The 17,896-nt window shown below is 43.7% G+C and overlaps 1 protein-coding gene across 2 annotated transcripts in view; it reads right to left on the reverse strand.

Annotated features, from left to right (window-relative positions):
• Nucleotides 1-17,896, reverse strand: part of LOC311495821 (testis-expressed protein 2-like) — a 90,498-nt gene that overhangs the window by 46,765 nt on the left and 25,837 nt on the right. For both annotated transcript variants that reach the window (XM_084555436.1, XM_084555435.1), the window contains exons 3-5: nucleotides 4,180-5,746; nucleotides 3,760-3,960; nucleotides 2,965-3,295 (exon numbers count right to left, since the gene is read on the reverse strand). In XM_084555436.1, the coding sequence (XP_084411562.1) occupies nucleotides 2,965-3,295; nucleotides 3,760-3,960; nucleotides 4,180-5,721 (2,074 nt within the window). In that variant the 5' untranslated portion in view covers nucleotides 5,722-5,746. The remainder of the gene's footprint in view (nucleotides 1-2,964; nucleotides 3,296-3,759; nucleotides 3,961-4,179; nucleotides 5,747-17,896) is intronic.

Below are 17,896 nucleotides of genomic sequence, written 5' to 3' on the forward strand. Positions count from 1 at the left end.
AATTTCCCTCGGGATTAATAAAGTATCTATCTATCTATCTATCTATCAAAATTACCACATTAACAAATAGTTCAAGTGAAGGAATTTGGAGTTCTTGACAGTGTAGAAGTTGGCAAAATTCATTCTTGTACAACATTAAACAGACAACAGGTATGTTTAAAAGACATTTATTAACAAGAATAAAAGTAAAAACATACGATCTAACTACAGTGTACTTTATACGGGTGTGTGTGTGTCAAAATGGCTGCTGGGGCCTTGAACACAAAACAAGATGGCTGCTGAGTAGGGACACTCATGTGCCATGTGCTGGCTGAGTGCGTGTGTGGAATGTGATAAGAGTTTTATGACACAGACACAGTGCCAGGTTAGAGGAAGGATGGTTAGTTTAGCATGCAAGAGACCCTGAGTCTATGTGTTGCATAATCTAAACTAACATCAACTTAACAATACTCTAACCTTACAACCGAACGATCACAACAACTCAATAAAAACAAATATCACATCAAGTCAAATCTTAAGAGTTCAATGCTTAACTTAGCTTGACTAGGCCCAGGTCATACTACCAGCTTTGGTGGAAAAGTCCATTTCTGTTGTGTTGCTCCTGTAGCTGGCGGTTCCTGATGGAAGGGCCGAGCTGGGAAAAGTTGGAAGTCTTTGCTGTGTGTTCCTGATGGCAGACGTTGGAGGGAAACCAGCCGCTCCTTGAAGTCCTTTGAAGTAGCTTGTTAGCAGCTCGGTGCTAACTAGCCGTGTGGCTCCTGTTGTTTGGGGGTTTAGCCTGCCAACCTTCTGTTTGTTAGCTAAAAGACTTGCTGGTGCAGATTCCTCAAGCAGGATCTCGCTTCGCTGCTGCAAGGAGAACATGCCTGGAGTAGCTGCTCTTTGTTAGCAGACTACCTGGTAGCCATCTGCAGCTGAGCAGCTGGGGGTCTCCACGTGGAGGTGTGGAGTGGAGGACAAGAGGTGGAAGAGAGCAAGAGAGAGAACACAGGCCAAACAGAGCATTGTTGATGACCTGATAACCTCAGAGGTCACATGCCACTGTCAGCCGGTGATAACTGCTGGGTCAGTTTTCACACCTGGAGGATTGTGGGACTTAGAGTTCTGGTGCTTGCCTTTGTTTCCAAGACAAAGACAAACATGTGGTTAACTTGGTTATGCATGGTGAGCTTCCATAGCTCGCCACCAGGTTAGGGTCCCAACAATGGAAACATATCGTATGACTTTAAGGCCTATAACATTTGAAGTATTCACCCAATCCTTATGAAACTTAGCAACTGTCATTATGTTTGCATACAATCATGGCAAGTTTCGTGAAATTCGGGCTGTAGAGTGCACTACAACGACTATGTATTTATATCTCACAAACCAGCACAGTCACCTGCTTGAAATTTGACTATAAGCGTCCCGCTCAGGGACGACTTCACCACAGCATGGACCCCTTTATGATCACTTGTAATCATCTAATGTTGTGATTTTTATTCTTCTTATTATTATGATTTATCTCATTCTGCATAGCTAAAGTGTCTGCCCAGGACCAACTGCAAGGGCAAAAGGCATCAAACCTGGTAACTTGGTAGAAGTCCTAGCATGTCACTTTGCCAAGGTGTCAATTATTATAACCTTTATTTAACAAGATAAAAAACCCATTGAGATCAAGACCTCTTTCATAAGGGTGACCTGGCCAAGAAAGGCAGCAACACACGTCATAGTGATCAACACAGACAAACAACACTAACAAACAAGCAGTGAAAATCAAACATAAAAATACACATGCGTGCAGCTAGGTGACGCTATAATAAGTCAATTTATGTTTTGGCTCATATCTCGAGAACCGTGTGCCCTAGAAACAAAATTATTTTTCTGATTCCTTACATAGCACTGGTTCTAATGCACTAGGCCACGCCCATTTCCGCCTGCCATTTTCTTCCGGCATTTTGAAATGAATTGCACCTCAAAGCAAAATCAACTCCTCCAAGCCCGTTCATCCAATTCTCACCAAACTTGGCATGTACCATTTATGGACAAAGATAATGTAAAGTTCTCAAAAGAATTTTAGCAGGGTTATTAATTACAAAGTCACTGGGTAATTATTTTTTACGGCATGGCACAGTATAACTCCAAAGCTAATATTTTGTGAAGTATATACCCAAACTTAATCAAACTTCATATCATTGATAATAATATGATTCTGTACAAGCACCCCAACTTTTGTGGCCCTTGGTCTCTTGGGGGCGCTACACAAGCAATATTTCAATATCTCAAAAACTGCAATAGCTAACTTCATGAAATTTGGCCTGCACACTCTGTAAAATACTGTGTAGACGCCCATCAAGTTGCGTGACATTACGTCCGCAGGGGGTGCTACAGGTGACATGGAAACATTTCACATGACTTTAAGGCCTATAACTTTTGAAGTATTCACCCAATCCTTATGAAACATAGCAACTGACATTATAATATGCTTGCGTACAACCATGCCAAGTTTCATGAAATTCAGGCTTTAGGGGCTCTACAATGACTACATGTTTATATCTCACAAACCACCATAGTAAACTGCTTGAAAATTGGCAATAATAATCTGTGGACGACTCCTTACAAGCCCACCAAGTTTCGTGCAATAGGGTCTATAGGGGGCGCTACTGGTGACTTATGCCTCTGTGTCCTGCTCTGAGAATATAGCAAATGGTAATTTTTGAGGTTGTTTTCCAACATGTGCATGGTCAAACAAACTGACACTTGAAGGGTTAAAACAATAAAAAGGAATTAATTTGTTATACTTAGTACAAGAACTGATTTTAGTTAAAAGCTTAATGCAGTAAAAACAAAAACTCTAAAAAAAAATACAGACTCAATCTGTAAGTGACCATTTTTGGCCACGAACAAGATGAGTGAACAGCGTTTCTGAACAAGGCCGGAGGGTTAATCTATGCTCAACAAACAAATAGATGCACATTCACTCACCTCTCTTACTCCCAACAACACAGGAACCTTTTTTCAAGTCTGCCTTGAGCTTAGAGGCTGCAAGAAACCTCTGGAACCATTCCTCCTTGTCCCTCCCAGTCCTTCCGAACAGGTAGATGGTCAGGTCTCTGCTGGAAGTGGAGGACAATCTTTGCTCCTGTGGTCCTCCATTCCCTTCTACTCTGGCCTTTGTGCTAATGCCATCACTGGCCTCCCACCTGTCTTCTTCTGCCTTTGACATGAAGTCATCTTGTTTACAAAGTTCAATGCAGATCGGGTATTTTTTGTTCCATATTCGCTTCCTTGCAAGGTTCAGTGGTGCCAGATACACCTGGGAAAAAATTGGGAAAAAATCTGAGTCTCATTCTTGATTAATTTCTTCAGAGTCAATCAAAATTGACCATATTCTATGATCTGCTGTTTTTAGGGGGCGGCTCAGTGGCTCAGTAGGTAGAGCGGGCTTTCCACGAACCAGAGGGTTAGCGGTTCGATCCTCGGAATGTGCCACATGCCGAAGTGTCCTTGAGCAAGACACTGAACCCCCAGTTGCTGCTGTGTAAATGTGTGAGTGCTTGTGTGAGCGAATGGGTAGATGTGTCTGTGACTGTAAAGTGCTTTGAGTACCAATAGGTAGAACAGCGCTGTATAAAAGCAAGGCCATTTACCATATATCTATGAAGATTTCTGAGCTAATGTTAATTGACATTCACTGCTTGGACATGTTACAGAGTCTAAAGAACAACTTTAATAGGACTTCAGAGCTGTTGGATGTGTAATAGCGATATACCCACATACTTTGCTGTTGGTGAGGTCATAGATCTTCTGGCTGATGAAGCTTACATCTGGTTTTGGTTCATTGTGTGCAGCACGGCGGGCAATGTTGTGGTTGGGTTTAGACAGACGAATGATGGAGCCCTCCAAGCGGACATACACAGAGTGCGTCAGTGTGGCATGGTATGTCTCTGGGTCATAGTTCAGTATCTCATTCATCCAGCCCTACAAGGAGGACATTGTTGATTTTACATAAAGTGTATGGCATTCAAAGGACTGAGTGGTCACCTAGAATTGAAAAAGCTACTTGAATGAACTTTTGTGGATGTTTTGTAATCTCGACAGTTTGATTTCATTTCTAAATGGTCAAAATATTGAATATCTTGCGACGGACACTGCAGTATGACAAAATGAATCTGACCAAGGAGTTAAAGATTTACTGACCTTACAAATTTCTGGTTCCTTGATGTCCAACTTGGTCAGATTCCACAGCTTCCCGTGGTGTCTGGAATGTCTTTTGTCATTTTCAGAATGTTTTGGTCCGGTCACCCACACAAGACCAATGGCTAAAAAGAATCCCAGTCCAATCCCAAGCATCATTCCTCCAATGTAAGTAGGCAGAGGTAATACAAAATACCCATAGATCAATAGGGTCAGGATGATGAGAGTATAGTGGGGAACACTAGGTGCCTGCTCAGTACTTCTAGATTCATCTTCCCTGCATGGTTCAGTACTACCACTTAGTGGCATTTTAGTATGACTACCAGTTCCTGTATTATCAGATCTATCAACACCTTCACCTTCTGTGACAGTGCAAGTGTCTAAGTCATCGCTATGCAGGATGCAAAAGTCTTCATCCTCCTGTTTAGCAAGAGCGGACATCGTACACTTATCCAATGACATAGAAAGTAAAGATGATTTGTTTGGGCTTTTAGTGTCAACAGAAGGGTTCATAGGTGATTCAATTGTACCAGAAGCTCTGCTGTTGGGGCTTTCGGCCTCCAAGTCACCTCCTTCTTCCTCCTTGATGAAGTAATTGTTGTTGCTCTCGAGGTGACCATTGACTGAAGTAATGTTTGAGGGTTCTAAGGCACTGGCAGAGAGAGACTTGGGCCGGTAAATGCTGCTGCCAACTAAGCTACCACTCTTTTCATCCATGATCTTACTCAGGAGTTGGAACGGTTCTGCAATGGCTTCAGAAAGACGACGCTTGGTGTCTTCAATTCGTGCCTCGACTTCTGAGACTTTGAAGAAGCTCCTGTTATCTGGTGAGTTTAGTGGCGAGCAGGGGGCAGTTTTAGAATCACCGGCTGATGACACGGCAGCAGATGGCATCCGGGATTGTGCAAATTGCTTAAAAAGTTGCAGGTTAAGGCGGGATTCTGGAAGACGGTAGGGTGTGGAGGAGGAGGGTGGGTCCTGAGATATATTTGAAGACAATGATTTGACCAGAGTCTTCATGAGATGCCTATGACTTAATGACGGAGCAGGAACAGAAGAGATCCCATCATGAGACTCAGCGTCAGAGGAGAAAGACTTTACCAAGCTTATAAAAGGTTTGTCACTGGAGGGAAAGCTAAAAGATTTTGTAGGAGAGGAACTGGAAGTTGAGCCTTTTTGCTCAGAAATATGTGAAGACAGAGTTTGTGTGGGAGAAAAATGTTGTCTAGAAACAGGAGAAAGTCTAGGTGATTCAGTAATTACAACCTCGGCAGCAGAGTCCAATGGCATCTCTTCAATCATCTCCTCACATGCTTCTAAGGCTGTCACAATATTTGAGTCATCCATGGTGGCTGAGGTAGTGGAGGAAATTGTCTTGTACAGCTCTTCTTCATCCTCCTCTTCCTCCTTCCCAAGAGCTGAGAAGTGGATGGTAATGTTCTCCTTTGACAGTGATCGCTGGACTTGGAGTTTGGGGGCCAAAGCGGTGGGCTGTTTATTTGTGGAGGGACTGCTCTCTGCATGGCTAGGATGCTGGCTGTTCATTTCAGTACTCCCACCGAGTCACAGTCTGCAAAGGAGGCAACAAGAACCAACAGGAAAATAATCATCTATTTTGATTACTAATTAACAACACAACTATAAATAGCACTGCACTTGAAAATCCAACAGGCTGGTCTGAACACCAGCACAGAAACTTCACTTCAAGTTAGAGGAATAATCCCTAGGAAGCCCCCGCACAGAGAATCTGCCATTCCTGTTGGGGACACTAAAGGGGTGAAAATTCCTAAATTGAATCTAGGAGGAGAAGATACATCATTTCTCATGCTAGTGATAAATGGTATATCATCTCCTCCTGGATTTTATGAACTAGCGTATATTCTTTAAAAGATGTATATTTGCATGTGTGACTGCGGTGTGGGTGCTTGCAAATCAAGTGCTGTATGGTTAGACTTAAGTTCAGCAGCTATCAGGCACCTTGATATCAAGACACAAGCCAAGTGTATAGAGCCCCAAATCTCACACACCACCCTTGTGACAATTTTGCAAATACCTACCACATTCTCATATTCAGCAAAAATCGATAAGGCCGGGCATACACTGTGCGATTTGCCACTCGTGCGACTATTTTTTGAATCGGGCCGAATTTCGGCTCAAACGCATGTTGTGCTTCATGCAGTATACGTGGGGTAACGGGGAGAGATTAACACCTCACGACAACCTCCCAATCACAAATTGTGTGTTCGCAAGAAAATCAAACTTGTTTGAAATCCTGGTCGCTCCTCATAAAGGTATCGCACAGTAGAAGTAATGCCACGAGCGGATTTGCCTCAACCTCTCGCACAGAGCATGCAAATGTGGGAATTTTTGAGTTTACAGGTCAGTTCTCACTATTTCTTCATCTCTGAATTTAGATCGATATCTACAATTGTGATTTTACGGTGTTCTGACAGGTTGTAAGGTTAGTCTTTCCCAAGGACGTTACACCTGGAGTCACAATCAGGTACTGAAATGTTTAGCAGCTACAATTGAGGAAAAACGGGTGAATGTAAATTCCATGGCCGTTAACAGAGAAAATAGACGCATTAAGTTTGTACGGGAGGGAGAAAAGGCTAGACAAGCAGGCATCAGGCATAACACGGGACAGCTAAGAGTAGGAGGAGCCTGGGAGATGAGGGCGGATTTAAATGGACAACTAGTTAATCCAGCCGAGATAGCTAGCACCCGACTACGGCCAGATCTGTAGTTGTGGTCTGAGCCAGAGAAAGTAGTCTATTTCATAGAGCTGACTGTCCCGTGGGAAAATAGAGTTGAGGAGGCTAACGAGCATAAGAGAGCTAAGTATGCAGAGTTAGCATGGCTGGAAGGCTTATCTCCGCCCGGTAGAAGTGTGTTGCCGTGGATTTGTGGCAAAGTCTGCGATTGCTCTTCTGAGCGAGCTGGGCATATGTGGAAAAAGCCAAAGGACTGCGGTATGCAACATGTCCCGGGCAGCAGAGAGAGCAAGCGAGTGGCTATGGGTACGTAGGAAGCATGCTAGCTGGGGAACTAGCTAAAGGTAAAGATGGCTGCGTGACTTTAGTATGTTTTCACATCAATATAGATGTGGTCGGTTTGGTTCCTGGTTCAGTTGATTGATTGATTGACTGATTGATAGATAGATAAGAATAAGAAAAGAAAAACCTTTATTAGTCCCGCAATGGGGAAATTGCAGTTCACAACAGCTTACAGAAAGATGCAGAATAAAAAAATAGCAAGAGCAAAATGGTAGCTATAAAGATAAATAGTGGAACAGAATCAGCTAGGAATATTGCACAGATTGAGTTGTAATATTGCACGGGTTGAGTTGTAAAAATGTTTTTACACTTATGGTGTAATACTATTGCACATATTAAGATTGTACGTTGTGGAGCCTAACAGCAGCAGGAAGGAAAGACCTTCTGTATCTTTCCTTTACACATGGAGGGTGAAGCAGTCTGTCACTAAAGCTGCTCCTCAGTCCTGTCAGATCACCGTGCAGGGGGTGGGACTCATTGTTCAGCATGGATGACAGTTTATCCAGAACTCTCCTGTCACCCACCTCCCCCTCTGAGTCCAGAGGGCAGCCCAGGACAGAGCTGGATTTCCTGATGATCTTATCCAGCTTCTTCCTGTCCCTCTCTGTGATGCCACTGTTCCAGCAGACCACTCCGTGCAGGATGGCTGATGCCACTACAGAGTCAAAGAAGGTCTTCAGGAGTGCCCCTTTCACTCCAAAAGACCTCAGTCTCCTCAGAAGGTAGAGCCTGCTCTGTCCCTTCCTGTAGAGTGCGTCAGTGTGGTGAGTCCAGTCCAGTTTGGTGTTGAGGTGAACACCCAGGTACTTATAAGAGTCCACTTGCTCAATGTCCATTCCCTGGATGTTCACTGGTGAGGGGAGGGCAGAACGACGTCTACGGAAATCCACCACCATCTTCTTGGTCTTCCCCGCGTTGATCAGGAGGTGGTTTCGTTGACACCATTCCACAAAGTTCCCCGTCAGTCCTCTGTACTCTGCATCGTCGTCCTCTGATGAGGCCACCAATCGCAGAGTTGTCGGAGAACTTCTGCAGTACACAGCTGTCTGTGTTGTGTCTGAAGTCTGCTGTGTAGAGGGCGAAAAGAAAGGGGGCAAGAACAGTCCCCTGGGGGGCACCCGTGCTACCGGTGAGCAGGTCAGACACACAGTTCCTGTTTCTCACAAACTGTGGTCGGTCTGTGAGGTAGTCCAGAATCCATGTAGACAGCTGGTGGTCCACACCCATCCTCTCCAGTTTGTCTCTCAGAATCACCGGCTGGATGGTGTTGAACGCACTGGAGAAATCAAAAAAGGTGATTCTCACAGTGCTGCCGGGCTTTTTCAGGTGAGAGAGAGCTCGGTGTAGCAGGAAGATAACGGCGTCCTCCACTCCAACATTAGGACGGTAGGCAAACTGTAGTGGGTCCATGGAGGGGCCCACCTCAGAGCGGAGATGTCCCAGTATCAGTCTCTCCAGTGTCTTCATCAGGTGGGATGTTAGAGCCACCGGTCTGTAGCTGCTGAGGTCTTTAGGGTGCAATGTTTTGGGCACTGGTCTTCCAAATCTGTGGTACCACTCTCAGCTCAAGGCTCAGGTTGAAGACATGCTCCATAACTCCAGACAGTTCGTTTGCACAGGACTTAAGGAGCCTGGAGCTGATACCGTCCGGTCCAGCTGCTTTCCTCGCTTTTATCTGAAGTGGTTGTATTGTCTGATGAGCCAGAGGTGTGAGGGGCTGCGTGAGGAGGGCATAAGCCAGGTGTCAGCAAGTGAGGGAGCGGCTGCATGGGGGGAGGAGTGGGTGCTTGATCAAACCTGTTGAAATGTAGATTTAGATCGTTGACCCACTGTCGATCCCCCTCAACCTGTGCATGGGGTGTTTTGTAGCCTGAGATGGTTTCCAGGTTTCACACCCCTCTGATGTCCTGCCGCTGCAGTTGCTCCTCCATCATCCTCCTGTAGCCTTTCCCTCCCTGATCTTCTTTCTCAGCTCCTTCTGCACAGTCCTCAGCTCCTCCTTATTCCCTGATCTGAAAGCCCTCTTCTTCTCCTTCAGCAGAGCTTTAATCTCAGGGTTAATCCACGGCTTGTTATTTGAGAAGCGCCATACCACCCTGGAGGGAATGGTGTTCTCAAAGCAGAAGTTTATGTTTATTTATTTATTTATTTATTTATTTATTTAGATAGATAGATAGATAGATAGATAGATAGATAGATAGGTTTTATTTGTCACATGCACAGTTATACATAGTACAATGCACAGTGAAATGTATTCTTGTACCTGCAGCCAGTAGTAAAAAAATAAGTACTACAGTGATTTGATAGATAGATTGTAGGTAAAGCTAGCCAGCAGCTTTTGCTTAGCTTATATTTCACAAGGTTTGAGTTAGCGTCTGCTGCTGAGCGGACCATACAAGCCAGCAGCATTTACTTAGTTCATTTAGATTGTAGGTTAAGCGTCATATCACATGACTATAGGTTTATTAGGGTTTCTCAGTTGGACAGGGCCTCTAAATGTGTTCTGCCTGGGATTTTGGCACAAGGGATTCTAACATCTAATCCTGTGTATTAATGAATGCTAAACTGCCTAGTGTAATGCAGAATGATGAAGTAATATTTAAAAGGATTTGTTGTTTGAAGTGTACTTTTCCTAAGCTACACGCTTCCTTATTCAAAGACATCTTAGGTATCAGAAAAATTAATGATTATAACCTCAATTATTACTTTGTATAGTGAAAATTTTTAAGTATTTTGAAATGGCACATTTTTGGTAGTGAAAACATAATTATGGAAATGCCTGTCTAGCCTGTCCACCTGACAAATATTCTGTACTGTTAACAGGGGTGACATTAGGTCATGCTGGCTCACACATTTACAGACTCAACATAACCACACATTGTTACATGGGTCACGAGTGAGGTTTTTATGCAGTTAGGCAGTCTGCCAGCCACCTCTGTCCTTTGCTTGGCAGCCTTTGGACAGCAGTAGCACAATGAGGCCATTCTAATGGATAGTCAGCTGGACATGGATTTCATTTTAACATGCAAAATTCAAAGTAATTAGCAGTATTTGCTAACAGCACATTAGGATTAGCGATAAGGAGGGTAAGTATGCATGTGTTTGTGTGTACAGTTTAAAGCTAGTTCTGCTTCCCAATTAAGAACTCTGGAAATGAAACAAACATATCGGAAGAGCGGACATGTGTACTTCATTTAATATGTATTTGGCTGTCCATCTAAGTATGCATCTGCACACACTGACGGGAGAATCCTGTTTGTCTTGGGTCCCCAGAGCTTTTCCACGAGCCAAAGGACAGACCCAGCAGACAGTGCAGAATGCAGTCTTGCCACTAATTCAAATGAAGCCATTTACAGAAACAAGCCAGCCTCATTAACACTAACGTTTTGCACTCATTAGGGATGTGTTCACACAGCAGTTCATCCTTATAAAGCAGCACTAACCAGCAATGAGACTCACCAGCTGTTCAATGTATGCCCATTGTGGGATAAATAAAGGATCATCATATCTTATCTTAAGGACGTAAACATAAGAAGATATAGCTGTAATTGAAAACATTTGGTATAAAATTTCTATTTTCCAGAGAAACAGGCCTGGACTTTACAATGGAAAGTTTTATTTAGTTTTCCATTTACTTCATGTAATATTGAGTATTATAGGTTAAGGCTACGATCATTGAACAGAAAATAAATCAGGAGCTATTTTGATCATTTAATCATTTTACTGTTCAAGACGTTACTTTAAACAAGATTCCAGCCTGACATAGATGAGTAAAGGTGCTTTTATCTAAAAATAAAATAAACTTTAGGTGGTTTGGGACAGTTGAACGGAATCCAAAGAAAATAAGAAATTACTTTCAGTAGTGTTATTTTAGGCTGGACAATTACAAAAATCCACAAACGAATCAACGAAAATAACTAGTAAGTGAAAATAGTTGATGAACATAAGTTTGCTGGCCTTAAAAATAGAATCCCTCTCTGTGTGTTAGCTATAACCATGTAGGTCTGTTAGCTACATGATAGGTCAGGAAAAGGTACATGATTCCTCATTCAGGTAAAAAGACATTCCACTGAAAGTCACAGTGCAGTTTGGCCATTGACATTTTGTTAGATGGATGTATTGTCACTGCTATACAGATCAGGCATAACATAATGACCACCTGCCTAATACTGTGTAAGTCTCCCTTACGCCTCCAAAACAGTCCTGACTCATCAGAGAATGGACATGGGCCTTCTGAGGGTGTTCTGTGGTGTCTGGTAACTGAATGTTGTTACTGGGGCCTTCAGGTCCTATGGGTTGAGGGGAGGGTCTCTGTGGATCAGGCTTGTTCCAGGGTATCCCACAGATACTTGATCAGTTTGGGATCTAGGGAATTCGGAGGCCAGGTCAATATCTTGTGTTTTTTTTTTTTTTTGAGTTGTTCCTATACCGCTTTTGTGTACCTGTGTCAGGTTGAATCCTGCTAGGGATGACTGCTGCCATCAAGGAGTGTCATTGCTATGGGGTGTGGGTACCTTGTCTGGTCTAGGTGAATGGTACAGGTCTAAGTAACATCCACATGAATGCCAAGTCCAAAGGTTTCCCAGCAGAACATTGCATTGTCACAAGATGGTCAATGTTATTTACTTCTCCTGTCAGTGGTTTACAGTGGCTGATCTGTGTGTCCCTACTGTTCTCTCCACCAATAACTACTGAGTTCAATTTAAGAGTTCACAGCCAGTGTCATAAATTAATTACAGGTACAGGTCTAACAGAAGCGGTATCTCCCCCCCCAACAATATCTTTATTTTAACACAGTTTAACAAACACGCACTGCGCAGAGCAAACACATCTGAACATACACAGCACGTCCTAAAACATAACAATTTCCCACCCCCAACATGTTCACATATATATAAAAATACATGGAAAATAATAAACAAAATAAATAAAATTAAGATAATATTATTTAAAAAAAGGGAAGAAGAAATGATATTAATAGCAAATATGCCGTAGAGTTATTGGTTGAGGACTGTGTCAAGTTGTGTCCATGCCAAATAATTTTGCTTTGTTACACACCTGCTTGTTAAAGCAGCCATGTTGCACTTTAATTTCCCTCATTTCTGAGCTGTGGAAATTAATAAAGGTAAAGGAAACTGAAGACTATTCTATTTTGTGACCACATTTGTGTTTTGTGTACTTGCATAACTTTTTCTCTGAAGACAGTAATTAGATCGTTCTCTAAAGCATGTGTTCAGTGTCCCAGATAAACATGCACAGCTAGACGATTTTGAAGTGAGCTAGAAGTAATCCAAAAGTATTTAGAATACATTACTTTACTTGAGTAATCCAAGGGAATACATTACAGATTACATTTTAGGACAGAAAGTTTGCGAAAGAAAGTTTTTCCAGTACATTCACTCGAGACATAATACAGCATAGTAAACACCTAACAATGGATTATTACAGTTACCTGTTATTGCCATTTATCAGTTCATTGTGATCATGTAAACGCCCACATAGCAGTGACATCAACCACCACGTAACCGGTCGAGTGAACGCTGGCGTGACTTGCTGCCGCTGCTCGCCGGTAACTTTTTTTGTCTTGAACGTCATTATGGTCTTGCGACCTAATAGACTTTGGTTTATGCTGGTGCAGTGGCTTTGAAACAGTCTGATCTGCCCGTTTTGGTAAACGGACAGACTGAATATAATAATAATATTGACTACACTACCTGTGGCGTGTTGCTGGACTCCCACTCCTCACCTGGCTGCGGCTACCTGCTAGCTACCACCTCCACTCGTCCATCATGTGGAATAACGGATTGGCAGTATGGTTTATCCTAGTCTGGATTGTCCTATCCAGTATACTAGGTCCATCGACAGCCCTTCACCAGTACACAGCTGCCGAGCTCCTCCAGCTGCGGATCCACCTGTCAGATCCTCCACCGGTGCTACATCTCTACCCGGACATTGCTCGGCTCCCCCGTCGGAAATACATCCACCGCGGGTCCCGCCTGAGACTCCACATCAACCACTCATCTGCCATCAACTCCATCTGGTCCACAACTCGCCGTCCTCGCAGAAAACCCGACAGACGAGCGAACTGCGGCATGTTAGCCAACCTAGCCAAGTCGGCTAACCATGTCTCCACCTCCGTTTGCAGTGATGTCAACTTCGGACTCTTCAACATCCGCTCACTCACGGGCAAAGGACTTCTTCTCCAGGACCTCCTCCTCGATTCCAAACTGGATTTTCTATGCTTGACAGAGACATGGCAGCAACCGAACGACTTTTCCCAGTTAAATGAATCCACTCCACCTGGGTTTGTTTACCTTTGTCAGCCCCGCCTCACCGGTCGAGGAGGAGGTCTCGCGATAATTCACCACGACAAATGGCGCGTGTCGCCTCTCTCTCTTCCCACATACTCATCATTTGAATCAGTGGCTCTGCAAATTACTGGACCAACACCAACTGTAGTAGCTGCTGTTTATCGTCCTCCCAAACCCAACAAGGATTTTATTGATGAGTTCTCCTCTCTTCTCACTCTCCTCTGCACACACTCTCCCAATGCCATTGTGCTTGGTGATTTTAATATACACATGGACAGCATCAACCATATTTTCACGAAGGATTTTACATCATGCTTGGACAGTTTTGATTTTAAGCAACATATTAATTTCCCCACCCATTCCAAGGGCCATATCCTTGATCTGGTGTGCTGCTCTGGTGTCACCCCTTTTAACTGCTCTTCTACTCATCTCCCCATCTCTGACCATATGTTCATATCATTTAATCTGAATTTGTCCATTTCCAAAACTAAACCATCACGTATAATCACTTTCCGTAACATCAAGGACATTAATCTGACAACCCTCACCACGGCCATAGAATCACTTCCCAGCATCACCTCCCCTTCCACATCTGATGAACTCGTTCTCCACTACAACAACAGTCTCCACTCACTGTTGACTTCACTTGCTCCCATAAAAACCCGGACTGTATCATTCACCCGCTCTGCTCCCTGGTTTACACCTCAACTCCGCCTCCTCAAAACTAAAGGACGACAACTGGAACGTCTCTACAATAAAACCCGTCTCACCGTTCATAAGGAAATGTATCACCTCCACATCCTCCATTATAAGGACTCAATCAACACAGCCAAATCACAACACTATGCAGGTCTCATCAACGCTGGTGATGGGAACACTCGGACTCTGTTTTCTCTACTTAACAACTCCCTACACCCTCCGGACAACTTCCCCCAACACTTCTACTCTGCTCAACAATGTAATTCACTCATGAACTTTTTCAATGGTAAAACTGAAACTATCCATCAGCAACTGGACTCTCACATCTCTTACAGTGCACTCCCTCCTGTTCCCCCCCGACCCCCTTCCTTTCAACCATTCTCTAATTTCCACCTTCCTTCTGTTACTGATGTATCGGAACTTATCAGAAAATCAAAACCATCCACCTGTCAACTCGACCCCCTTCCGACACCCCTGGTCAAAGCCTGTCTCCCCCACCTGTCTTCTCTGATCACCACCATCATCCACTCCTCCCTCACCTCTGGATCTGTCCCACCATCTCTCAAATGTGCTGCAGTAACTCCGATTCTCAAGAAACCTGGTTCAGACCCCAGCAATTTCAATAACCTCCGGCCTATTTCCAATCTGCCATTCCTTTCTAAAATCCTTGAAAAAACAGTTGCATCCCAACTCCACTCTCATCTCTCCGACAATAACCTCTACGAACAGTTCCAATCCGGTTTTCGTCCCCATCACAGCACTGAAACAGCTCTACTCAAAATAACCAACGACCTCCTCCTGGCAGCAGACTCTGGACTCCTATCTATTCTCATCCTCCTTGACCTTACCGCAGCTTTTGACACTATCTCCCACTCCATCCTTCTCCATAGACTGGCATCCATTGGACTATCTGGCACACCCCTGGACTGGTTTCACTCTTATCTCACTGGCCGAACTCAATTCATTCAACTAAAAACTTTTGCATCCCAGCCATCTCCCATCTCCTCTGGTGTACCACAAGGTTCTGTCCTTGGTCCAGTCCTCTTCATTATTTACCTCCTCCCCCTTGGTCACATATTCCATAAATACAATATCCACTTTCACTGCTATGCGGACGACACCCAGCTCTACCTTTCCTCTAACCCCACCTCCATCCTCCCTCCCACCTCCCTCTGTGACTGCCTCCAAGAAATCAAAACTTGGTTCTCCTCCAACTTTCTCAAACTGAACAGTGACAAAACTGAGGTTCTTCTCATTGGTTCTAAATCCACCCTCTCCAAAGCTAACAGTTTCACCATCACCATTGACAACTCCTCTGTCTCCCCCTCCCCTCAAGTCAAGAGTTTGGGTGTCGTCCTGGACGGCACTCTGTCTTTCCACTCTCACATTAATAACATTACCCGGTCTGCATATTTCCATCTCCGCAACATCAACCGTCTCCGCCAGTCCCTCACCGCCGACAACACCGCCATCCTGGCCCATTCCCTCGTCACCTCCCGCCTGGATTACTGCAACTCACTTCTCACTGGTCTCCCCCTCAAGTCCCTCCGTAAACTACAGCTTGTGCAAAATGCTGCTGCCCGGATTATCACCAGGACCCCTTCTTCTCATCACATCACCCCTATTCTCCAGCAGCTTCACTGGCTTCCCATCACCCACCGCATCACCTATAAAATTCTGCTCTTAACATTCAAAGCCCTCCACAACCTCGCCCCTCCTTATCTGACAGAACTTCTCCACGTCAACACACCCAGCCTGACTCTTAGATCATCTTCATCCATCAGCCTCACCATCCCTCCTGCCCGCATGACCACCATGGGGTCCAGAGCCTTCAGCCGTTCCGCCCCCCGCCTCTGGAATTCCCTTCCACCCATCATCCGCAACATCGACACTTTGGCAATTTTCAAATCTCATCTCAAAACCCACCTTTTTCTCCAATCATACCCTCCTTGACTGTCACTCTCTCCAGATTTTTAATTTTTAAACCAAATCTTTTATCTCTTTGTTGTATCTTTTAGTGTATTATAGTTTGTTAAATGCTTTTGATTTCTGTAATGTATTTTAAACCCTGTTTTACCTGTACGGTGACCTTGGGTGTTCTGAAAGGCGCCTAGAAATAAAATGTATTATTATTATTATTATTATTATTATTATTTGGCCCAGGTCTGGCTTAAAGCTGGCACAGGTGGCGTTCAGCCGGCAAGATACAAATTGTAGAAAAGGATTCACTCCTTCAGATATGCAAATGATTTAACCGAGACTGATAAATTGATTTAAACCGTGTTCTTCCTACAATAAAAGGAAGCGGTGCCCTAACGATACATTTGAAAAGTGTAGTAAACGCTACATTGGTCACAGATTTGATAAAAATAAACAAATAAAACGGTCTTATGATATATTATCGATGTCAATCAAAATCAACTACCACCCTTAACTATAGCGTTCTTGTCGAAACAGGACGGATATCACAATATCCAGTTGATCTGAAATTTTAAAGTTAAATCTTACAACAGCGGACTTTCAACGGTCAACCAGCTACCATTTCAAATTCATCAATAGCCGCTCAACATAGGCCACGTAACGGTCCAGGTGACTGACACCACTGATGTCATTGTGGCCAGTGCTGATGACTGCCCATGCACTCCGGTGAGACAGACAACAAAGACGTGGTGAGTGAAATGCATCAATTTTATGTTTATGATAACGTTTGTTTTTGAGACAAAGCGTTGGCAGTTGGAATACAAAGATAATTTGTGTCTAGAGTCGAGCCTGAATTTAAACAAGGACGCTAGCATTTAGCTATGTGGCTAACGATTAGCGTTAGCCTAAAATGTGGCTCAGGAAAGGATGGACTGCACTGTTTTGTTGTTAAACCTGCTTATTCATTTTGAATAAATATAGAAGATGAACCTAAAATAGCAGACGTTTTGTCGTAGGCACTAGCAGGGGTTGTTTTCTTTTTCCACATTTTTTTCCAGCTAGTTAAACATTAGGGCTTCTGCCATAGATTCTGCTTCAGCTGCCAGCTGACCATTTGTCTTTTTTTTTCTGCTGGCCTAGCAATTGCAGATATATTGTGCTTCCATCCAAAAAAGAGTTTAAAAAAGGCAACTGTGGACTTGTAGAGTCCTTTTTGTTTTTGAGAAGACGTTTCACAACTCCTCCGAGTAGCTTCTTCAGTTCTAGGGGACTGGTGGGAAGTTTGAGGTTTAGGAACTTCTAATGAAACTTGCTTGTTTGTGTAACAACTATAAACCAGTGCAGTTTTTTTTGTCTTGAAACTTTAACAACTTTTCCAGTGTCTTTATTTATTTCTCTGGAAAAAAAAAAGAAGAACTAGATGATTGCAAGGGATCATAAAGGGGTCCAGGCTGTGGCGAAGTCGCCCCCGAGCGGGGCGCAGAGGCATAAGCCACCAGTACTGCCCTCTATAGACCGTATTGCACGAAACGGTGGGCTTGTAAGGAGTCATCCACAGATTATTATAGTCAAATTTCAAGTAGTTGACTGTGGTGGTTTGTGAGATATAAATATGTAGTCGTTGTAGCGCCCCCTACGGCCCGAATTTCACGAAACTTGACATGATTGTACGCAAGCATATTATAATGATGGTTGCTAAGTTTCACAAGGATTGGGTGAATACTTCAAAAGTTA

The sequence above is a fragment of the Chelon labrosus genome, assembly GCF_963514085.1.
Source record: "Chelon labrosus genome assembly, chromosome: 2".
NCBI lineage: Eukaryota > Metazoa > Chordata > Actinopteri > Mugiliformes > Mugilidae > Chelon > Chelon labrosus.